The sequence below is a fragment of the Labeo rohita genome, chromosome 15 (assembly GCF_022985175.1).
Source record: "Labeo rohita strain BAU-BD-2019 chromosome 15, IGBB_LRoh.1.0, whole genome shotgun sequence".
Lineage (NCBI taxonomy): Eukaryota > Metazoa > Chordata > Actinopteri > Cypriniformes > Cyprinidae > Labeo > Labeo rohita.
In genome coordinates, this window is record NC_066883.1 from 28887888 (window position 1) to 28912029 (window position 24142).

The window sequence follows — 24142 nt, forward strand, 5'->3', positions numbered from 1 at the left end:
TGTCCAAATTAATTCTTAGCAATGCATATTACTACTCAGTGCATATTACTAACCCATGCTACTTACGACTGGTTTTGTGGTCCAAGGTCACATATTATTCACACAATGGCTGTAAATTATTCAGAATTTATTGATTTTCCCTTTAATATTCACAAATGCCGTGTAAATAAATTTGCTAATCATGCTTCTGATTTCGAAGGGAAATAACACCCATCATGCAATTGTGCCATGTATGTTGTATTTATGTAATAATGTAATATTTCAATACCTTAACAACACATTTGCATGTTTACAGTTTGATGTCGCTTAATGGTCACACTGAAATGCCAGTCAACAAATTAAATATTTATTATTTTTGTGTTTAAGTGTTTAATTAATGGTTTAATGCAATGTTTAATGCATTTTATGTTGTTCATGTCAACAGAATTGAATATATATATATATAGTTTTTTTTTTTTTTTTTGCTTTTTTATATCAATATGGTGCATTTAATGCTACGTTTAAAACAAAAGTAATCTAAAAAGTAATCACAATACATTATCTAAAATGAGTAAGCTAAATGATGTTACTAACTACAGTTTTCATTATGTAATCAGTAGTGCTTTCAAAAAAGCACGTTAACACAGGCAATTAACTTTTCCGGCGTTACAAATATTTCATGCAGTTAATGCAGGGTGGAGCTAGGGTTGGCCACCCCATACACAACTGCTGCTTCTGTCTCTTTTTTTTCTTGACAAGAAGTGCATTTATTTAGTTGCAGAAGGTCTTTATGACCACATCAAACTGGAGACTTTTCAGACAAGCACTCCAACTTACAAAGTTACTGTGTTTATGAATAATTCATTAAATAATTCATTCAGTTGATTTTTTCAAAACAGATTTGTGTAAGAATTATACAAGAAACAGCTCTGTAAGTCATTGAATTATTCACTCAACAAATTTGTTCAAAACACATAATTTATGAGAGAAGCATTAAATCATTCAATCAACCAATTAATGCAAAAACAGTGATTCATTCAGAAGACACAGCACTACTGTGTGTTGCTTTAAACAGGTTAAAATCCTTATTTTCTAGTCATTTCTGCTTGAGAAACTCTGGGACTGCTCCAAAAGTAATCCTTTGCTAGCTAGTCAAATGAGTGCGGAAACAGTACAAGTGACGAGGGAGCTTTAGTAGAACAACAGTGGTCTGTGGTCAGATGAGATGTTGTCAGGCCAAAACTTTAATGTTAGTTGGGATTAATCACAATTAATCATGATTAATTTCAGAAAAAATGTGCAGTTAATAAATAATCTGCAATCAGTAATAGACTACAACTACTAGCACTGAATGTAGATAATGTTAAGGATATATTGCACAAAATGCATTTGGAAATAAGAGTATGAGGGGTCTTTGCATCCTATGATATATGAGACTTTTGCCCGAACTCGGCTGTTGTAAAACTCACACCTTCATCTATTATTCTGTCCTCCAAGAAACTCACTCACCCCTTTAGATTTCTCCATGTTGTTTACAGCAAAACACAAAGAGACCACAAAGGTTTCCTACCCAGTGCCCTTTGAGGAATTATTGGCGGAATCAAAACCTTCCTATAAAATAAATAAAATAAAATAAAATAAAAAATACACAATAAAATAAAATAAAAAATATATAAAATAGAATAAAATAAAATATATATTTTGGCACAATAAGACCTAGAAAAAAAAATGCTGCTTGCACTAGAGTGCGTATGCTAGGAAGTCTCTGCGTTGAGTGGGAGGGGTGTTGCTTTCATCCTCAGGGGCAAGTAAGATGGAAACAGTGGAGGGTAATCTGGCTGTTGAGCATGGTAGATAATTTGCACTTGATCCCCTTGTAATTATATAGTTTAAATCTTTTTACCCTCGCTAATCCAGCGCCGCATGGAGACGTTTTTCGGGCGGCGTTGACGGGGCTGTTGGACAACCCTCGTCAACTTATGTCAAACGCTTCCTAGAGGATTTCGGGAGTGGGAGGAGAAGACTGGTGTTGATATAATTATTTTGACTGTGTTTATTTCATGCGCACACGTACTTTGCATATCGCTCCCCACCATGAGGAAGAGATGGAGGTGGAGGAAGTCTTGAAAGGAACAAGATCGAGGGGGGAACTAAACGCATTTGATGGTAAAACCAAGTTTTGCAGTTAAATCTCACAATTAATTGCAATTTCGTAATAATTTAAACACAACTTAGTTTCTTTTTCAGAGTCACCAATGCTTTTGAGACATGCATTGTTTTAAAATCTTGCCATGCGTGTTGTTTTCAGACTTGAATGAAATGAAATAAGTAGATCATTATGTTGCAGTCAGACAAAAATGATCTCACTTGATGACCCGTGGTTGATTGCTAAGCTGAAGCATGTGGGTGTTACGTACGTGTATATGCTCTCGGTGGTATCCCTGCTGGCCAGCGGGACAGCGGACCATCTTGCAAGCCTGCCAAAGCTGACAGCCTGTGACAATCTGCTTGGCGTGTGGCTATTTGACTAATTACACTGGATTACAGCATATTAATGCAAGCTGTTTTCTCCAGGGTTAGTGACCTAGACATGCTAGCACCAACACACGCTAAGCTCACAGGAAGAGAGATTTTTCTTTAGCAAAAAAATGAAAAAAGAAGTGGCTTCACGTCTTTGTCTTGGTTCGTCAGCAACTGGAGACCTAAGTCATGCTGTCTCTTCTGAACCCCCATAAGGCCATAAGAGGAGAATACAGAGATTAACATTTCTATCCGTTTCTTTTTCTCAATCCCTGATTTGAAAAAGGAAATGCTTGTAATATGAGTATACAAAAGACAGCAAGTTCACAAAGTGATTTATTACTCATAAGAGTAAATGCTCCCCAAAGCTGGATCATAGGCATTTCCTCATTGATTGAGGTTTTGTGCTGAAATGAGATCTTGATTAATGGCGGAGAGTCACACAGGAGAGGTTTAGTCTGTAGGATAAAATCTTTATTTTCCAGTCATTTCCGCTTGAGAAACTCTGGGAGTGTTCCAAAAATAATCATATGCTAGCATGTGCGTAAGACGTATCTCTAAATCAATACTACTTGAATGTGGAGTGTGTATTTTTATGCAAAATTGGCTTCAAGTTCAAGCAGAACCTGCCTTTCTGCAGGCTACAAAGTTACTGTGTTGATTAATAATTAATTGAATAATTCATTCAGTTGATTAGTTCAAAACAGATTTGTTTAAGAATGATATAAGAAACTGCCTTGTAAATAAGTCATTGAATTATTCACTCAACAAAACACTGATTTATGAAATTAATGAATCGGTTAATGCAAAAACTGCTTCATTCAGCAGACACAGCACTACCATGTGTTGCTTTAAACAGGTTAAAATCTTTATTTTCTGGTCATTTCTGCTTAAGAAACTCTGGGAGTGTTCCAAAAGTACTCACTTGCTAGCATGTGTGTAAGACGTATATCTAAATTAATACTTCTTGAATGCAGAGTGTGTATTTTTATGCAAAATTGGCTGAGTTCAAGTGGTTGGGATTTTACAGTCAGCCTTCGTACAGGAATGATACAAGAAACTACCTTGTAAGTCACTGAATTATTTACTCAACAGATTTGTTCAAAATGGATTCATTTATGAGAGAATCGCTGAAGCTTCAATCAACCGATGAACGCAAAAACAGTGATTCATTCAGCAGACAGCACTACTGGGTGTTGCTATAAACAGGTTCAAATCTTTATTTTCCAGTCATTTTGGCTTGAGAAACTTTGGGACTGTTCCAAAAGTAATTACTTGCTAGCATGTGCATAAGACATATCCTTAAATCAATGCTACTTCAATATGGAGTGTGTCTTTTTATGCAAAATTGGCTGAGTTCAAGTGGTTGGATTTTTCAGTCAGCTTTTCTGCAGGTTCCAAAGTTGCTGTGTTTAAGAACAATTCATTGAATAATTCATTCAGTTGATTCGTTCAAAACAGATTCGTTTAGGAATGATACAAGTAACTGTCTTGTAAGTCACTGACTTACTTCCTCAACAAATTTTGTTCAAAACACAGATTCATTTATGAGGGAATCAATGAATCTTTTAATCATCCAATGAAAGCAAAAACAATAATTCATTCAGCACTACCGTGTGTTGCTTTAAACAGGTTAAAATCTTTATTTTCTGGTCATTTCCGCTTGAGAAATTCTGGGACTGCTCCAAAAGTAATTACTTGCTAGCATGTGTGTAAGACATATTTCTAAATCAGTACTACTTGAATGTGGAGTGTGCATTTTTATGCAAAATTGGCTGAGTTCAAGTGGTTGGGATTTTTCAGTCAGCCTTTCTGCAGGTTACAAAGTTATTGTGTTTATGAACGATTCATTGAATAATTCATTCAATCGAGTCGTTTTGTAAAGGAATGATACAAGAAACAGCCTCGTAAGTAAGTCACTGAATTACTCACTCAACAGTTCTGTTCAAAATTGATTAATTTACGAGAGAATCATTGAATCTTTCAATCAACCGACTAATGAAAAAACAGTGATTCTTTCAGCAGACACAGCACTACCATGTGTTGCTTGAAGATTTTTGGGGGGAAGCTTAAACTGACATTACCTTAATGTGCAGAGTTGCCCGTAAAAAGACATTTATATAATTACTCCTTAACATGAAAACTTTGCTTTGTTTGTTTAAGAATCAGCATTGGCTCAACCAATGGCCTGAGTTTGAAGGTGGGACTATTGGTTACCCTGACCAACAGCAAAAGGAAGAAAGCATTCAGGGAAACCCGCTTGATAAGAAATTTTACTAAAATGTACAAAAACTAAGTGAAATTCTTACTAGCAATCAAAGTCCTAAAGTAATGTGTTCTCATGGGGCCTGCTATCTATTCATATGCAATCACCAAAGTAAGCACACACTGTGTCTGGGCCTCTGCTATCAACAAAAATGGAAGCCGAGACCTTAACAAAGGCAAAAGGGGAGAAATGAGGCGTACAATGAGTGTGTTTAGAACACAACGACTCTCCCAATTGTGCTAAATCAATCCCAGACTTGCAACAAAGAGAGAGCGAAGCTTTGCTATTTGTATCCTCTCCTCTGGCTCAAGCGCAGTGTAATAATAGTCTTAAAGTAGGCATTGTAAGAAAAGAATACTTGAGTGGCTTACACAGGCTGTCTTATGAAACATTTAGGCAGCGGTTTCCAAGGGTCCAAGGAGGATGGAAGAAAAGGTAACGTGGCAGAATGGACTTCTAGCGTTCCGCCGGCCTTATTGTACAGAAGTCACATCAAATTAACTCTGAGGGCCATTTGCAAGGCCTTTCTCCCTCTGCCGAGCTTTTCAGAACAGATTAAGCTATGAAAACTTCAGAATTACTAAAGCACCTATTAAGCATTATGCTCCGTCCTTTCTTCAGCTCTCTCTTTGAACACGATTGAATGCAGTGGGGCGTTCAATAGGCTCTGAGAGGAGAAAGACTGGAGTTATTGAGGAGGAAACATGATGACAGAAATATTTAAAGATAAAAAATGACTGCCACAGAACTTGTGGTGTCGAATTGACCAAACAAGTTTACAGAAAGCCTCTGTAAAGCTTAAAAATTGACATGGAAGTTCTGGTTTGCGTGAAGTACTGCAGCTCCAACTACAAGCCGACATCAACTTCTTAATTGTATCGAAGACTGTTTTTTATATGCCTAAATTTATAGTAAAATGTGTTTCTTGTCCAAAACCAAACTCTGCAGGGGACACAGGGCTGGAGCAGTTCAAAGCAGCATGGAAAGTGCATGAATGGTAATTGTACTTAACAGGATTGGAGAGGGCCCTGACGGTGGCTCTTGAGACGCAGGTCGTGTGGCGTTAAATGGCTGTCACCCACTCAAAGATCCACGGCTTGGGAAGAGGACAAACAAAAGCCCCTGCTATTCGCGAGCCCCAGAGCTCACATGCAATGTCAAGAACAGGGTCCCTGCAACTCCAGGCAACCTGAAATATGTTGTTCATTAAGTCCTAAGGTCTTGGGTATCTAAACTTCAGGACTTATGGAATGCAGACTTGGGTTTCAACAAAATGTTATATAAATATGAAGCAAGGACATCTGCTGTACGGGAATATAACTGAGAGATGGGGTTGTTCTTTTGCCCTAGACTATGGGCTATAATGAGACCTCAAGAGAAATCTGCTTATTAAAACAGCAGGTATCTAACACCTGTCCACACATATTGCTTTGACTATAGCCCTCTTACACATATACAAAAAACAACATAGCTGTAATGCTGCCTAGATTTTGCGCTCAACCCTTTAGCTATGAAACTGCCCTTTATTACAAGAAAAATAAGAATTTGGGGGATTTACAAAATTATTTTTTTTAATATAAAGTTAACTTCTATAGAGTAATCTATGGAAGCCTGTTTCCGCTACTGAATAAAAAAATTTAAAAAAGGTAATTGCAACTTTTTCATATGAACTCACAACTTTATGAAACGAAGTCAGAATTGTGAGTTATTAAGTCAGAATTGTGAGATAAAATATCGCAATTCTGACTTTTTCTCAGAATTGGGAGATGTAAACTCGCAATTGCGAGTTATAAAGTCTGATAAAGGAAAAATATATAATATAAAGGAAAAAAGACTAAATTTACTAACAAAAAAACTAATTTACAAACTCGCAATTCTGAGAAAAAATTCAGATACAAAGTTTATATCTCACAATTTTGGCTTTAGAACTTGCAATCGCAAGTTAATATCATGCAATTCTGAGTTTACAACTCACAATTGTGAGTTTAAATCTCAAAATTCTGAGAAAAGAGTCAAATGCAAGATATAAACTCACAAGGGAAAACAAAAGTCAGATTGGTGAGTTTATATTTTGCAATTCTGGCTTTATAACGTACATTTGTGAGTTTATATCCCACAATTCTGACTTTGTAACTCGCAATTGTGAGGTTACATCTTAAAATTCGGAGAAAAAAGTCACAACTGTGAGATACAAACTTACAATTCTGAGTTAAAAGTCTGAATTTGGGATATGTATATATAAATGTATATATAACATTTATATTTTGAAATACTTTATAACTTTATAACTCACAATTGCAATTCTAAAGCTTGCAATTGTGAGTTTAGATCTCAAAATTCTGAGAAAAAATGTCAGAATTGTGAGTCTGTATCATGCAATTCTGAGAAAATAAGTCCGGGTTTTGTCAGTTTGGGTTCACTTTTGGAGGACATACGTATACACACACAGACTACAAAAACCTCTAGCATGAAGACCCCTTAAATTGACCCTTATCAAACCTCTAATTGGATTGCCAGTTCTTGGAAGCAACGATTCTGGGCTTTCTGCCTTTCCTCCTTTTGTATTCCCATCAGCCACAAAATACCAAAACAATCGGATTGGGATCAAATGGACTGAGAACTTTTTGTTCCCCTCAAACACAACAGGCTGACTAGAATTGGACCGGGCAAAAGCCTCAGCCCTTCGTCCGAAGGATGGGGATCATTTGAATTTCACAGGGTCCAAGTGACATATCGAAACAAAGCTCCACACTGGCCATTGTTGGCCTTTTACCAGTCTAGTCTTAAAACAGCAACATGCGGTGCGCCATTTAAACCAGGACTGGTTCACATCCTCGTGAATAATAGTTTACGAGGATGTGATATTTCTGAAACAATAACCTTCAACTTTACTACATCTATTATGTACGACTAAAGGAATGAACCAGGGCACCTTGGTCGCGTTTTGTGTGATCGAAGAGTATCCCCTCATCTATTCAAATGCCAAAATAAACCCTCCCCTAGCACCAACATCAATCACGTTAATTACGCCAAACACCATAATAACAATAATTACAATAATATCTCATTAAGAAGGAGAGAGTGAATGACGGGGGAGAATTAATAGCAGGCAGGTGTACAACACGCTGCAATTACAGAGCCTGAAATTAGTTCATCGCCCAAAGGCAAACTGAGAAGAAAGAGAAAGGCTTGTAGTCAGAGAAAGTGAGAGGGAGGGAGGGAAGGCGGAGAGAAAGTGGGAGTGAAGTTTCTGTAGCCCAAAAAAAAAATTAAATAAAAAGAGAATTGCAAATAAGCAAATAAAAATGTCTTAAATGTGTAAATTAGGGGGAATAAAAAAATCAAAAAGAGGTGGAGGGAGGAAAAGCAGCTTTTCCTGGCAGGGTTGTGGGCGCGGATGAAAGGGGAGCGGCCCACCGTGATCAAGGGATCCACGGAGCTCCGCGGCAGCCATCAAGCCTGCACCTCTGCCGGCGACTGGCAGCTTCTCCTTCTCCTGTCAATCATTCATTACGCCAAGCCGGAGTCGTAGAGGAAGCGCCTCCTTGCCTTGACCTATCATATTACAGCTTCTGTAAACGGCTAATCCGCGTTCGTCAGATGGTGTCAACACCTCCGCCTGTTTTTGTGCGCGCTCAGCCCCGCCAACTGCTAAATTGACACAATAATAAAACCATTTGAATTTCAGCACAGTGTAGTGCAAAAAGTCAAAGCATATATTGTAGACTGGCCAAGTGTGTGTGTGCGTATGTCTCTCTGTGTGTATATATATATATATATATATATAATGTGTGTGTGTGTGTGTGTGTGTGTGTGAACAGTTGATTTGCAAAAAGAGATAACCCTGTTTTTAACTATTTTTAAAAAAGGTAAAAATAACAAAAAAATATGGCTCACTAACACAATAAAACACAATAAAATCATGATAACGTAATAAAAAACATATTTTTTGAAATTTGAGTTTTTTATCTGTTTTTGCAAATAAACTCTTCATATATATATATATATATATATATATATATTTATGTGTGTGTGTGTGTGTATATATAAACCCAGTGGTTTTATTTAATTCAACTATTGTTCAAAAATTACTGTATGGCTAGCTTATATTATATTATATATTATATTATATTGGCATCACCAATAATCAAAAGGTGAACATTTGTGAATAAGCAATTTAAAAAATGTTTATTATTTAATTATTATGTATTCAACTTATTAATAAATGTTCATTTATTGAACATGTTAATTTCCAACCTATTTTGGGTTCATTTTAAGCATCAAATATAGTAATTTTTAAGCAATAGTTGAGTTAAATGAGTTAAATATTTAACTCAACCGCTGGGTCAAAAACAATCCAATCACAAGGTTTGTCTGTATTTCACCCAGTGCTGGGTTGTTTTGAACCCAGGATTTTTTAGAGTGTATATATTTTATTCATCAAGGATGCATTAAAATCTTCAAAGAATCCCAAAATTATACATATCTTGGTTTCTGCAAAAACAAGTCAGCAAAGATTATGACACAGATTTCTGACGGATCATGTGACACTTAAGACTGGAGTAATGGTTGCTGAAAATTCAGCTTTACCATCACAGGAATAAATTACATTTTAAAATATATTCAAAAAGTAAACAGTTACTTCAAATTGTAATATATTTTTCACAATATTACTGTTTTTAGTGTTTTTTAATCAAATAAATGCAGGCTCTCAACTGTCTTAGTGCTTTTAAATAAAAACAGCAACAACAGCAATATGACAGACATAAATGCACAAATATTCCAAAAATGTAATTTATTATTAATAATAACATTAATTCTAATTATATATATATATAAACACCAGTATTTAATAGTTAGCCAGTTAGATTTAATTAGATTTATTTTTTAATAACAATAATTATTATTGTAAATAAATGTTACTGTACTGTATTTTTTTCTTCATTCCTTCATTTTTTATGTTTATTTATTTATTTTTTAAAAAAGCAGACTATAAGACGACTAGGCTGCTGAATGTTTTATCGTAGGGAGAGCACGTGGTCATCAGGATGGCTCTTTTAGCCCGAGGGCTGTTCCAGCGTGCAGAGAGAGCCCTCAAGGCAGGAAGCGGCATGTCAGCTCTTCCCCTGCCCTCTCCAGGAGTTTCAGCAGGAGCTGCACACATACTGAATTTTGATTTAGGAAGCCGGCTAGCTCAACCTACACTACAGTAATGAGACCGGCCATGAACCACCACAAGCTGGAACCTAAAAATCCAACAAAACACTAGAACAGGAGGCCACTGCACACATCATGCCTTTGAGTCTGGGATCTATATGTCACACCGTGATTCAGGTGGAAAGAGCTAAATAGCAATATGCTAACATATTTCCGAAGTTAAGTTTAACAATCAACATATAAACCTACACTCTTAAAAATAAAGGTTCTTTATTGGCATTGATGGTTCCATAAAGAACCTTAAACATCCAAAAAGCTTCTGTATAGTCACTTAAAATGTTCTTCAAAATGGTTCTTTTAAGAACTGTTCACTGAAAGGTTCTTTGGGGAACCAAAAATGGTTCTTCTATGGCATCACTGCAAAAACACCTTTTGGAACCTTTATTTTTAAGAGTGTAAACGTGTGTTAAAGTCATCCTCTGAGAACTCCAATGTGTTGTAGGCTATCAAAACTGTAAATATAACTTGCTGGGTTTGCTTAAAAGATGCAAACCAATTAACTGGTTGGTTATTTTGTCATTGCCTGTTCTTAAAAGCACCACTGACCATAAAATGAGCTTCCTAATTCATTTGGCCCTGAAATCAGACTTTCACATAAAGCAGAAGTAAGGATATCAATCATTTTAACCTTCACTGAGGCTACGTGTCAGCGTCACAAAACAGCTCATGTGGTGTTAATGAGCGTGTAATATAAAACACCGGCCACTAGCTCCATATGTCGCAGCATTATGGAAAACAGAGTTTTGCTTCTGTTACCAGCCAGATTTGTAGAGCCATAGTCTAAGATATATATAATAAATCAAAATAAATGTTACCGCAACAAACTATATACAATTTTTCAGAGTCTTTCCACTTCAAAACTTTATGTATAATTATACATATACATATAAATACAACATGAGCCTGGACCACAAAACCAGTCCTAATGGTCAATGTTTGAAATTGATATTTATACATCATCTGAAAGCTGAAATACATAAACTTTCCATTGATGTATGGTTTGTTAGGATAGGACAATATTTGGTTGAACTATTTGAAAATCTGGAATCTGATAAAGTTGTCCAAATTAAGTTCTTAGCAATGCATATTACTAATCAAAAATTACGTTTTGATATATTTATCTTGATGGAACATGTACGGACATTTAAAATGTTGCCAAAATTGCATCAAACTTTGATTACTTCACCACTTTTACATTAATTTGGTAAGTCTCAAACCACATCTCCATAAAAGCACATCAAAATCTGTCCCAGCCAGTCGGCTCTCCATTTCACATTGTCAATTATGTGTCATTGTGGAGGGATTCTCTGTATAAGTCAGCAGGCGGAAACGAGGCGGGGGCTCGTCCGCATTATTAATGGAAATGATATACGTCAATATGGCCGTGTCGCCTCCCACGTGTCAGCCTGTCGTCTTACACAAAGGAACTGGCAACTTATGAACTGCCTGCGCCAGTACGTCGAGTCCATAAAACAACTGGCCCCGGTCACCAGGGAGCCCCCCTCGGCCCCGCCCCCCTCCCTCGAACAGAAACCGCCCCCCTCACAACAGATGACACAGATGGGGAGAGGGCAAACAAAAAAGGGGGCTTCCTTTGTAGCAAGTGGGAACCTTTTCAAAAAGCCATTCATGCAACAAATTGGGGAAAGCTGGACCTCACTGCATCACTATAGGTTCTTGCGTTTTCAATGGCTAACCTATAAGCGCAGACAAATTTATGACTTTCTTTGTGACGGAGCAATAAAAAATGCGCAGCTGAGAGTTGCAGGATTACAAATGATTATTTTTAGTATTTTGTTTTGGCAAGTTAAGGTCACGCATGCATTGAAACGCTCCTGAAAGATTAAAAATGTAATTTAAATGTGAGTTCTGTAGTGATTTATCTAATGGATTTGACTGTTCTTATACTTTAAAGTGTTTAAAAAACATACCCTCCCTCTCTTGAAGGCTCTATCTAGTCTTTACCGCTTCACGAGACGTTTCGCTAGAAAGCACCTGTCTTACTTTGCAGTTTGCTCACTTTCTTTCAGTTTATTCTCGCTCTCCCGCAGCGGCTTCTTCCCCCCTTCTACCTTTTCTCCTCCCTTTTGCAATCTGCATAGAGAGACATTTGTCATCATTAGCCCAGCTCTGACAGTTGGCACCCAGCACCTCAGATCTCAAGGACTGGCAATTATGAAGCCTTCATCCCTTATTTGGGTTACATGGCCTAATTTCATCATGGGCTTCAACCACCAGCATTTCATTACCCGAGCCCCCCAACCTGGGGAAAAAACGCAGTCTTTTTCTCTCGTTTTCTTTCTCTTTGTTTTCCCCCTCCAGAACCGGCTGTTGAGCGCACGTGCTTCTCAGAATAGGGCGGTATAATTAATTTGAAATGCATCAAGGCATTGTCCTCACCGGGGCTGTTGAGAGGATGTTCTGGTTGAGTATCATCGGGTCAGTGAGCGAATGATTACGGACTCAACCTCTAAACATGGGATGTCTCCAAGACATTAAGATTAATCACAGGGAGCTGAAGAGGTTGGTGTCTTGTGACGGCCGCTTGTTAAAGGTGTTTTACCGAGCTTGGGGTTTGTGTACGCCGCTTGAAAACAAACAGACGAAAATAAATGGATGCGTTTGCTGAATTCAAAATGACGCTTCATGGAAAACTTGTGAAAGTTTAAACAGTTTATAGAAATTTAAAGGGAAAGTTTATCCAAAAATGAAAATTCGAACATTTATTCAACCTTGTGATGTTCTAAACTAATGCCGACGGAATTGCGGAATCCAGTCATAAAAACGGAATGTCGGAATTTTCGGATGAATAAATCAAAAGTAGGTCAGTACACTTAAATCAAAATGTGATATTGACTAGTGTCTGTGAACATTTAGCTGCAAAAATGCTATTTAAATATGAATCCTGCATGTTCTGAGTGTCTATGTGTGAATGAATGGCGCAGACACGCAGTTTTGTTTACTACGAAGTATTTTCAGCTTCTGTTGCCTCAATATATGAGTACATGAACATATCAACATAATCTTACCGTTTCTTTTAAGAAAAACTTTTGTCATATCATATACACTCTTAAAAATAAAGGTGCTTTAAAAGGTTCTTCACAGCGATGCCATAGAAGAACCATTTTTGGTTTCACAAAGAACAACTCAGTCTTTAAAGACCCATCTCTTTCTAACCTTTTTCATAATCTGAAGAACCTTCTTTCACCACCTTTCTGTTTCACGAAAGGTTCTTCAGATGTTAAAGGTTCTTTATGGAACCAATTAGACAAAAAAGGTTCTTCTATGGCATCGTGAAGCACCTTTATTTTTAAGAGTGTACAAACAGAAACTTGTAGGTCTTCACAGCAACTCGTCAAAATAAAAGTTTGGTTTAACTTGAAGAAACTGTGAAAGAGATATATTACTTAACATAATTATAGTGCTAATACTAACAATAAAATTATTATTGAAACATTATTTATTAAGGAATATTTACCCAGATTTGTATCTGTAAACTAAATAAAATAAATTATTTTTATATAAAAATCATTTCATTAGAGATGCTTAAGATGCTTATTTTGATTAATAAATTAAATGAAATTTAATTACTGAATTACAACACAGAATTTGTTTAAAATAAAACTGAATTTCAGTAAAAAAAAAAAAAGTATTTCATAAAAATTTTAATTTTGTTAATCTTTTAATAAATCGCTGTGAAACTGTGTTTCATGATTTCAATTAATTAAATTAATATTTTTAAATGTAACCAGTCTAGAAATATTAAAATGGAAAAAAAAATGGAATCCAGAAGAAGTAAAACGGAACAAATGGAATTTGAAATAAATAAATAAATAAATAAAACGGATTTCACAGGATTTCATACTAAACGTATATGGCTTGCTTTCTTCTGCAGAACCAAAAATGAAACTCAATGGAGTCCAAAACAACAAATCATGTTCTACGTATGGAGGGGAAAACGCACACAAATACATTTTTCAAAATATCTTCTTTTGTGTCATACTTGTTGAGAAATGACACAGTTTTCATTTTTGGGTGAACTATCCTTTTAATTCGCCCCACATATGCAGACTAGATGATTTTGTGAATGCACAACATCTCATGAGCTTCTAAGCGAACACGCCTCGAAAATCTTCAAATGCGTAAAATTTCAGATTAAAGGACATTGAAATCAAAAGGTCCTTTTTTGAATAAACTAATGAAATCAATGCTAAATCTATGCAAATAAATGCACGTCATTAATCAGAGAAGCTGACAAGCAACGCATATTGCTGTGGGGGGGGAGAAAGGGCGATGGCAAAGCTCAAAAAAGTGATTAATTTTCCAGCGTTCCTCTCTCTTTCCCTTGCACTTGAGGGTTAATGTTTGCCTGAACCTATCTAGTCCACCATACCAAAAAATCCTACATTTTACGCAGTGGGTTTTGTCCCTAACTGAGAGGAGGCTTCTAATACAGCATGGAAAACAAAACAAATGGAGGGAGAGAATTCAAAGCGTGAGAGGTAGGGGGCTGACAGCCGATAGGCAAGAGAAAATTAACTGGGAGCCCTGCAGTGTGGCCATATTGCCTGGAATAACCGAATTCGCTTCGCAAGAAAACTCAATGACAATTTTGATATCCATTTGCAGGAAGCTGAAAGGGATATGTCATAATAAGTGTCCATCTTGTATAATGCAATCCCCACCAGCGCCGAGCTCCACGCTAATATTGCTTGTCTTAAATGGCAGGGCCTTTAATATGATTTATATTTGACTTCTCCACTCCATTAAGTGCACTCGATAATCTGTGCTTTGACCTAGCGACGCCTTTTGGCTCAGATCCATTTTTGCTATTCTTTTGCCGCTGTCGCAAAATGATGATGGGATCAGTGTAAAGAACTGTCTGTGAATGATGATGAAATAAAGCTGAGCTGACCTCCTTTTGTCACTGAATAATAGGATTATTAATATCAGTGTGGAGAATGACTATTAACTTCAATTAAGACTCTCTAAAGCTCTTGATATATTCAAATCTGCAAATAACTCTCCTGATGCTATTAATATTGGCATACAATGTTCTAGCCACATAAGAGTGCTATCTAATGTTGTCCCGTCATGATTTTTTTTAACTATTATGCTAGATTATTGATGATTCTAATTTAAAACAGTGATGCAAAAAATTTAATGCATTTCATAAATATTAAAATCTTCTTATACACACCTAAAATCAAGAAAAGAAATCAAAGAAGCAGTAAAAGTCATGTTATATTAAATCAAAATTTAAAAAATATATATTTTTTTAGCAGTAGCCAACAATACACTGTACAGGTCAAAATGATCGATTTTTCTTTTATGCCAAAAATCATTAAGATAGTAAAGATCATGTTTCATTAAGATATTTTGTTAATTTCCTATCGTAAATATATCAAAACTTAATTTTTGATTAATAATATGCATTAAGAATTTCATTTAAAGGTGATTTTCTCAATATTTTGATTCCAAATATTCAAATAGTTGTATCTCGGCCAATATTGTACTATCCTACATCAATAGAAAGCTTATTTATTCAGCTTTTAGATGATGAATAAATCTCAGTTTTAAAAAAATTGACCCTTATGACTGGTTTTGTGGTCCAAGGTCACATATAAAAAGTAATACAATTTAAAAACGAATTATTAAAGTATTATGAGTTAAAAAACATACTGAAATATTTTTTCCATTTATAATCATTAATTGCAATTTTAAAACTTGAAAGACGTTGACTAAACCTGCAACAACTGTCAGAACTTAATTTAACCATCAATTTGTTTAAAAACAATACTATTCTGTGACAGTTAAACATGGTACATGTGTTTGACAAGGGCCTTTATCAGCACGCCTGACCATTTTGACAGGAGAATCGCTCTTCAGAACGAGACGGGAGGGAAGAGAGAAAAATGAAGAGATCATTGGCGAGGAAACTCCAGAACAAAGAGGCCTTCAACGAGCTAAACGTTTCCTGGGTCATATGCTCGTCCAAAAAGGGGCGGAAGCCCGAGTCATTGTATTGATTTACACGATCAAGCATCCCATTCGCTGGGTCTGAAATAGCACCCATACTGTTGTCACATCCTCATATATCACAGCAAAGCCTGTGGATAGTGTTATGGTCACGGAGACACACAGATTGCAATGTTGTGCAGACGCGGAGTGCGTGAGACGAGAGGGGGTTCGAGGTCAAGGGGGATCTGAAGTGCCTCCAGGTCACACTTAACAGGACACTTGAGTCACTTGATTAGTTTGTATTCAAATGATTTAAGATGCAGCACAAACGTTTCCAATACTGAACAGTTCTTGTTCATTTTTTTTAAAAGTGTGTTTGTAAAATCAAACACTTCCTACATCCGTTCCATTTTAGAAAGTACATTGCAATAGGCTACTTTCCAATACCAAGTGTAAGAGTCTAAATGGTGTTAAAATATTAACAGGAGCTAATCCGAGAAGAAATTATGCCAGATACTATAACACCGTACTGCTATTTACTGTAACACACTGGCAAACAATAGACAAGCAACTGATTCAGACATACAAAAGCAGCGCTGAACACATCAGAGCATGAACCAGCGAAGGGAGGGAGACCGTCTGATCTGATATGGTTGGGTACCTGCCATGTAATGTGTGTGTGTGTGTGTGTGTGTGTGTGCATGAGAGAGAGAAAGAGCTGGTTGAGGTAGAAAGCAGGGTTAAACAGAAAGCACAAAAAAATCTGAGTGTAACAAAGTGTCAGTATAAAAGTATTTTTCTCCTTTTCTCATGTGTCAAATCACCCCACAAAAAAATCTCATCCGTTTTTTGTCACCTAATGCACGTAAAACAGCCCAGATTTAAATGAATCTAAATCAAGTTATGCATGCTTAAAAAAAGTAACAATAATAATAAAATATTTGCTTTAAATATAGTGTTACACTTATCCCTGCCAAAGGCCCAAACAGCTTTCACTTTGCTTTCATTTCATGACAGAGAGGAAGGCGAACTGATAAGTGTGTGATCTCTGCCTGCAAACAGCAGAGCTCTATTAATTATGGTTGGCAAAATCATCTGGGCAGAAGGAGCCAAGCCGACTACAGTGAGGTTTGGAGCCAACAGACCGTGATGCCTGAGTACAGTGACCTATAACAATCTGCTCTATGTACTTGCGTATAAATACATCTACAACATGTATATCAATATATATGTTAGTCTATATTTATTAAAACATTCAAACTTGTCTCCGATTTTTTTTTTTTTTTTTTTTTTTTTTTTTGGAAGTGAATTGTTATTTTACTCCTAATAAGTGCGATAGGCGCCGCGTCATGTGATGGTGAGGATTTAGAGAAAAGGGCACGAAACATCTTGTCATGTAGCCACGAGGTGTTCTCGTTGTTTGTTATTTGATTTGTAATATATAATACCGCCAGAAAGGTGTTTCTGCATTTCGCCCAATGATACACAATTTTTTTCTAGAGAACAACAAGATCTACACTCGATTTTTTCTAATAGCGTTTAAATATTTCCTGACGATTGCATTTGAATTTTTGAACGTTTAATCTTCTAAAACAAAAAAGTAGGAATAAAAAGAAAATACGGGTACGTTGTAAAAGCCTGTGGTTTTGAAAGAACGCTCCAAAACGTTGTAGGCTAATTAAAACTGTCCAAAAAAATGTCCAAAGAATTGGACACTGAAGAAGAACAGAAAAGTGCATCTCTAGAAATTAATTTGAAACAATAAACGAAGTTGAGATTAATAAGATCATATTTTTCTTTCCATCGAACAAATAAAGAACTAATTTAAATTAAAAACATTAAAGAACTGTCGTGAAAGACTAATTAAAAATTCGCTTCTCCTGTTCAATTTGCTACAGCACTTCGGAACGCCTTATCTCTTATGCAAAAAGTAAAACTTTAAACAATACTATTTTTTAAATGATTAAAATTCAAATAACTAATTAGACACAAAACGCGACCGAATTGTAAATAGGCTACGCTAGGAAAAACGCCTTTGCGCACATTATTTAAAATATAAAGGCCTTCATCTTCATTTAAGAATGAACTTCACAAAAACTTAACCTAATCATTTTTATACACTATTCTAAGCAAGACGACGGCGACACGACTAATCTAAATTAACCTAATGCTTAATTTGCTCTCCTGTGAGAAAACAAATAACACGGATTAATGTTTGAAATATTTAAAATGAAACAAAAGATTCCGGCGTTCGGTACTCGAGTCATGTTTACCATTATATCCATTACCACTATCATACTGCAAAATAATTAAAATACTATCTCTATTAGTATAATATAGAAAGCGAGTTTTAAATAGCATACACTATGAGGAAATATAACGATATGTAGAAATATAATTTCAAATGTAGACATACAAACATTGAAAATAGCATCTCGTGGAAAAAAAAATACTACAACACAGAAAGAAAAATCGAATTAACAGGTTACCGAAAAACATTATGCATGTAAATCTAGAGAAAAGAAAAAAAATACAAACGATATTTGCGTCAACTTAAAATAGGGATTTTAAAACGATTATGAAATGAAACTCTCAAAAATATATATCAAACTAAACATCCTAAATAGTCTATTCTCAAACTTATGAAATTACATTATTTCTGATAAAAAAGAACAGGTTAACAGGTTAACAGGTATATTCTATATCTAAAAAGAACAGCAGGAAAAGCCCATATGTATCGCGAATAAACCTGTATCTTCTCCCTCCAAAGTGTAGGTGTGTTTCCACCAGACGATTTGGTTGTGTATAAAAGCGGAGGATTAATTTGTCGTCAATAAACTGAAGGCTGTGACGACTCGAGCCGCGATTGGACGAGCTCCTCTCAATCCCTCCCTTTATAATTTCACAGGAGTGAGTTCGGAGTCTTAAACACACCAACACAGCTAGGACACACACTTAAGAGCACCCTGCACTTTCCAACCCTTGTTGCAAAGAGAGAAAAGACACCGCAAGTGGATACAAGAGGTTTGCTGAACTACTGATCCGTGCGTATGGACTTTTAATTGCCGAATTAAGCAAGGGGTTTGACTTTTTTTTTGTTGGTCGCAATTGAAACAGAAGCTGATGATTTAACTGCCCGATTGTGTGCATGTGCTCCACGCACAAATAAAAAGCTATTTTTTTTACTTCATAAACCCCTTTTTTTCCTCTAAATAGTCCACTTTCTTCTCTAAAATTGGCTCCTGTACAAACAGCCGCGTTGGATCCCTCGGGTTACTGCGAGACTCCGGTGTACAACCCGGATCTCTGTCCAAATATGATCGCCGCCCAGGCCAAGCTGGTGTATCATCTCAATAAATACTACAACGAGAAATGCCAGTCTCGGAAAGCGGCCATCTCCAAGACCATCCGGGAGGTGTGCAAGGTGGTCTCAGATGTCCTGAAGGAGGTGGAGGTCCAGGAGCCCCGCTTTATCAGCTCCTTGAACGAAATGGATAACCGCTTCGAGGGGCTCGAGGTCATCTCCCCGACAGAATTCGAGGTGGTCCTGTATCTGAACCAGATGGGGGTCTTCAACTTCGTGGACGACGGCTCTCTGCCGGGCTGCGCCGTGCTCAAGCTAAGCGACGGGCGGAAGAGAAGCATGTCCCTCTGGGTCGAGTTCATCACGGCTTCGGGATACCTGTCCGCCCGCAAGATCCGCTCCAGGTTCCAGACGCTCGTGGCGCAGGCGGTGGATAAGTGCAGCTATAGGGACGTGGTTAAAATGGTCGCGGACACCAGCGAGGTGAAATTACGCATCAGAGACCGATATGTGGTTCAGATCACGCCCGCGTTCAAGTGCACCGGCATATGGCCGCGCAGCGCTGCCCACTGGCCGCTGCCGCACATCCCGTGGCCTGGTCCGAACAGGGTGGCCGAAGTCAAAGCCGAGGGCTTCAATCTCTTATCGAAGGAGTGTTACTCGTTGAACGGGAAGCAGAGCTCGGCGGAGAGCGATGCCTGGGTGTTGCAGTTCGCCGAAGCGGAGAACCGACTGCTCCTGGGAGGGTGCAGGAAGAAATGCCTGTCCCTGCTCAAGACGTTGCGCGACCGTCACCTTGAACTACCCGGGCAGCCTCTCAACAACTACCACATGAAAACTCTTGTGTCTTACGAGTGCGAGAAACACCCGCGCGAGTCGGACTGGGACGAGAACTGCCTCGGGGATCGACTGAACGGGATTTTATTGCAGCTCATTTCGTGCTTGCAGTGCAGGAGATGCCCCCATTATTTTCTGCCAAACCTAGACCTTTTCCAAGGAAAGCCACATTCGGCACTCGAAAACGCCGCCAAACAGACTTGGCGACTGGCGAGAGAAATTCTAACCAACCCTAAAAGCCTGGAGAAACTCTGAGGTAAAAAATAAACGGCATGTTTGTGAATAGGAGGTCTGACTGATCAAAGTTCTGAGGCCTAGACGATGCTAATCAGGAACTCTTCCACAAAATGGTCACTGTTGAAACCACCCCACGCTGTTTTTGTTGTAAAAATATTTTAGAGAGCTCCGCTTAAAAATACTTCACATGACATTCATTTGTCTCGAGGAAGGAGCAAATTGTATCAACAATCAAAATGAATGGTTACCTGTCAGTATTACTGTTTCTTTCTTTTCTTTTTACGAGCCCTGCCCAACAACACGTTTTACCTAAAAGCTTTCGAAACGAAGCTACGTGACAGAGTCCAACTTGTACATTTTATACTGTAAATAGACACATTTGTAGATTGTGAATCCGGTGGTCTGCAGTTGTGAATGTTGTTCTGTGACACGTAAATAGAAGTATAATTTCACCTGTTTTAACATTCGCCTGGATTATTTCTGAAGAGAGAAAGAAGAAGAAAAAACATTTAGACCTGCATCAGCGATTTAATCTATTGTCAATGGCAAATCTCTAAAGTTTACATTTTGATGGTACTATTTGTTACGTTCCTAAACATTCCATACGCATACTTGAATTCTTATTTAAAGTATATTCGACCGTTTTTGTTTGTACCTTGCTTACATGATAAAAGGCTGAAATTGAGAATATATATATGAAAAAAATATACCTGAAAATAATGCACTTGAAATACACTGGAATATAACATTTTGTGATTTGATTTTTTTTATATCTGTCTCTGAGTTTATTTAAAGAGTTAATAAAAACAAATTAATATTTGTGTCCAAATAATGATTCATGATGCATAAATACTGCAGTGCAAGAATAGGCACGACTTTTGGGGATGTTTAAGCATCTGGATCTTCGGCATAAAAATGACACGATTCAGCCTGGTTCATATAAAATAAAAAAAGCGGGGAAAGCACCAAAACAGAAAATAAGAACACATTTCGTCTTGTGAACAGTGACTGCTGAGAGAAGGACAAAGATGAACTGAAATATAGATTGCAGGAATGTGTGGCTTAACGATAAAATTCTTTCATGACAGTTTTACACATCAGAAATGCACCCCTTCATTTATAAACGTTAAAATAATTTTATTTTAACCTACACCTTTTTAGACTAGCCTATATTTCCTTCACTCAGTGTTATTTCGTGTAATTCACGACAAAAGTGAGGACTGCCGAATTACGCAATTATTTTAAAGGCGTAAGCTTTTTAATTTTACAAAGGCTATATCTGTACATTAATCGTCATTCTAAATGATATTTTGTCATGAATGCAGGTCTAGTGAAAACTACATTTATTCTAAGCCTTTTTAAAAACAAAACCAAGATTGGTCTTTGTGCGTGGCCTCATGGGGCATTCAAGGATTGGGCCTTGATTTAAAAAATATTTATTTTTAACGTAAAAAAAATAATTGACGGTATTAATAAAGCTGTAAAATGACTAACTAATTTATGGTATTTTATTTTATTCCATGTCACTAGAAATGCAATTCTGCTTTGTATTTTCATTCGCTTACAAATACATAACACAAATGAAACCTACTTTGGCATCAATGCGTCTGAAGGCTGGGTCATCTTCGTCCACTTCAAAATAGATTTCCGTGGTAGTAATAGAGAGAGTCCCACGAGCTACAGTGACCGGGGCAATAAGCTGGGCCGGGGTGCTCAAAACAACAGGGCCTAAAACAAGGAAATAGATTTTATTTTCACAGGGGAAAATACATGCGAACTGTCACAAGCAAAAGATGCGTAATACAAGTTAGCAGCTGATGTATTTATACACACACATTAAACAATTTGTGACATTTATTCAGAATGTGTTTGTAATAGTTTTTCAAGGTTTTCTTTTTGAAAACAATTTTGTAGACTTAGACATGACGGTGGTCTAAAGATTTTACGCACTGGCGTGATCTTGCGTGTCCTGAGAAGTAAATTGTACGTAGTCTATTCAAAATAGTTGATTTTCACCAAAAATAATTTAGCTTAGTAAAATGTTTTAGTAATATTTTCAAAAGGTAAATACAATGCAGTTTTACACAAACATGCGCATAAAAAGGAAATGGGGATTATATGTAAATTGTTAAAGCGAATAATTCCAGCAATTACACGAACAGTCCTCTAAACTGAAGCATTGGCTAAGCCTATATGAAATTAGGCTATATGAAGAAAAAAATCCCTTCGATAATTTTAATAGGTGAGATTTTCTATGAGGCCTAACGGCAATAATTTCACAGTCACTTTCTTTCATTATTTTGCTACAAAACAAATCATATGTGAGTGATACGCATTTATGCGCTTCCTAATCAAATCAGTCGTTGAAATTCCCCTTTGATGATATGGAACCTGTAAAATTGACCTTACAAATATTATTAAAATATTTACAGACATTTTGACCTCCGGTCAGATGATCTCAAGTGCGCGGGAGCGCGCTCTCTCTCTCTCTCTAATTTTTTCCTCTTTGGCCAGTCCTCTGGCTTTTATTAGTTCACCCTTGTAGCAGCCCACGGGTCCGTCCTGGAAGTGAGGAGAGGCTCTTGAAATTGGGATATTTATCGATCCCCCTGAACTCCAAAGAGCCACTTTAACGTCTCATCAATCTTAATCTGCTCTCCTCGGCCAATTATGCCCGATACTGTTGCAAGATTACAAGTGGATTTGGGTTTCAATTCCCAGAGCACTCCTTCACTGCTCTCCCCGACCGCTCGTAGAAACCAAAGCCGCTCTGCCTCCCTTTGTACCAGCTATAACATCCGCCATTGCACTTTCCAGCATATATTAGGCTACAAAAGCGACCAGTTTTCAATTAAGTATATTATATTATGATAAAAACAATTTGTGTAGCAACAAAGCACTTTACATGGAAGACATATTAGACTGAAATAAACAATACGCGTGTATGCTCACCATACGTTTTTAAGCGAAACAGATGAACATGCGCAAATAAATGTTTTTGAGTACTTTAAATAAAATTCGAGTAGCCGAGGAATAAAACCATACGTAGGCTATCTTTTTTGTTGGCGCCAACACCTATTAATACAACCAACTACAAATATTATGCTGTAGGAATAAGAATTAAACCCATTTTCATCACATCTCAATTTATGTTGAACGAATAAACATTTTGCGTGATCGCAAATAATTCAATAAGGCAACATGGCTTCACCTGTGAAAAGCTAGTGAACCCTTTAATCCGAATCAAGGCCCTCTCATGTAGACTAACACGTTTAATAGAGAAAGAGGCAATTGTAACGTGGCCTAGAGGGACACTTGTGAATCCAGACAATACAGCATTAATCCATCGCGCAGAGAGGATTAGCGCTAAAGCCTCAAGAGACCTTTAAAAAAATTGGGATCAAATAAAAATACGTTCACATTACATAATAAGAGCGATCAGGTTTCACATATGACATGTAATCTCATCTGCCGCTGGGACTGCACCATTTCTCGACTGTTTTAACACTCAATGAACGACATTTAGGCCTGTCTATGTTTCTTATAAAGGTTAGCTATAGACCTACTATGCTATACCATAGTATAGTATAATTATACCACACCCAAAAATATGAAATAGTAAATCAAAATACTAAAATATATAAAAACGACTGTTATTTGTAATTTTTCCTGTTAAGCCTATTTGATTAATTTGTGTTGCTAATGTTCTAGTGATGTAGGCTAGTGTTGATCTCGGAGAACTAGTGAGGATTAGCAGATTAGGATGTCGGAATGAAACAGGTGCAGTTGTACTCAGCAAATCTGAGCTGTATGCAGTCGGC

At 37.0% G+C, this 24142-nt stretch overlaps 2 protein-coding genes across 3 annotated transcripts in view; one reads left to right on the top strand and one right to left on the bottom strand.

The window, feature by feature from the left end:
* Nucleotides 1-24142, bottom strand: part of nbeab (neurobeachin b) — a 366342-nt gene that overhangs the window by 86084 nt on the left and 256116 nt on the right. The window contains exon 39 of one of the 2 annotated variants that reach the window (XM_051129640.1): nucleotides 21913-22049. In XM_051129640.1, the coding sequence (XP_050985597.1) occupies nucleotides 21913-22049 (137 nt within the window). Of the gene's footprint in view, nucleotides 1-18692; nucleotides 18744-21912; nucleotides 22050-24142 lie in introns of those variants that run through there. The other variant, XM_051129642.1, reaches the window with a different exon arrangement.
* Nucleotides 18866-21069, top strand: mab21l1 (mab-21-like 1). Its single transcript, XM_051129675.1, has one exon. The coding sequence runs from the start codon at nucleotides 19260-19262 to the stop codon at nucleotides 20337-20339; it is 1080 nt and encodes a 359-aa protein (XP_050985632.1). The 5' UTR covers nucleotides 18866-19259; the 3' UTR covers nucleotides 20340-21069.

What these genes read in the sequence shown, in the direction of transcription:
- mab21l1 (XM_051129675.1), top strand. Translation starts at nt 19,260, where the DNA reads ATGATCGCCGCCCAGGCCAAGCTGGTGTATCATCTCAATAAATACTAC.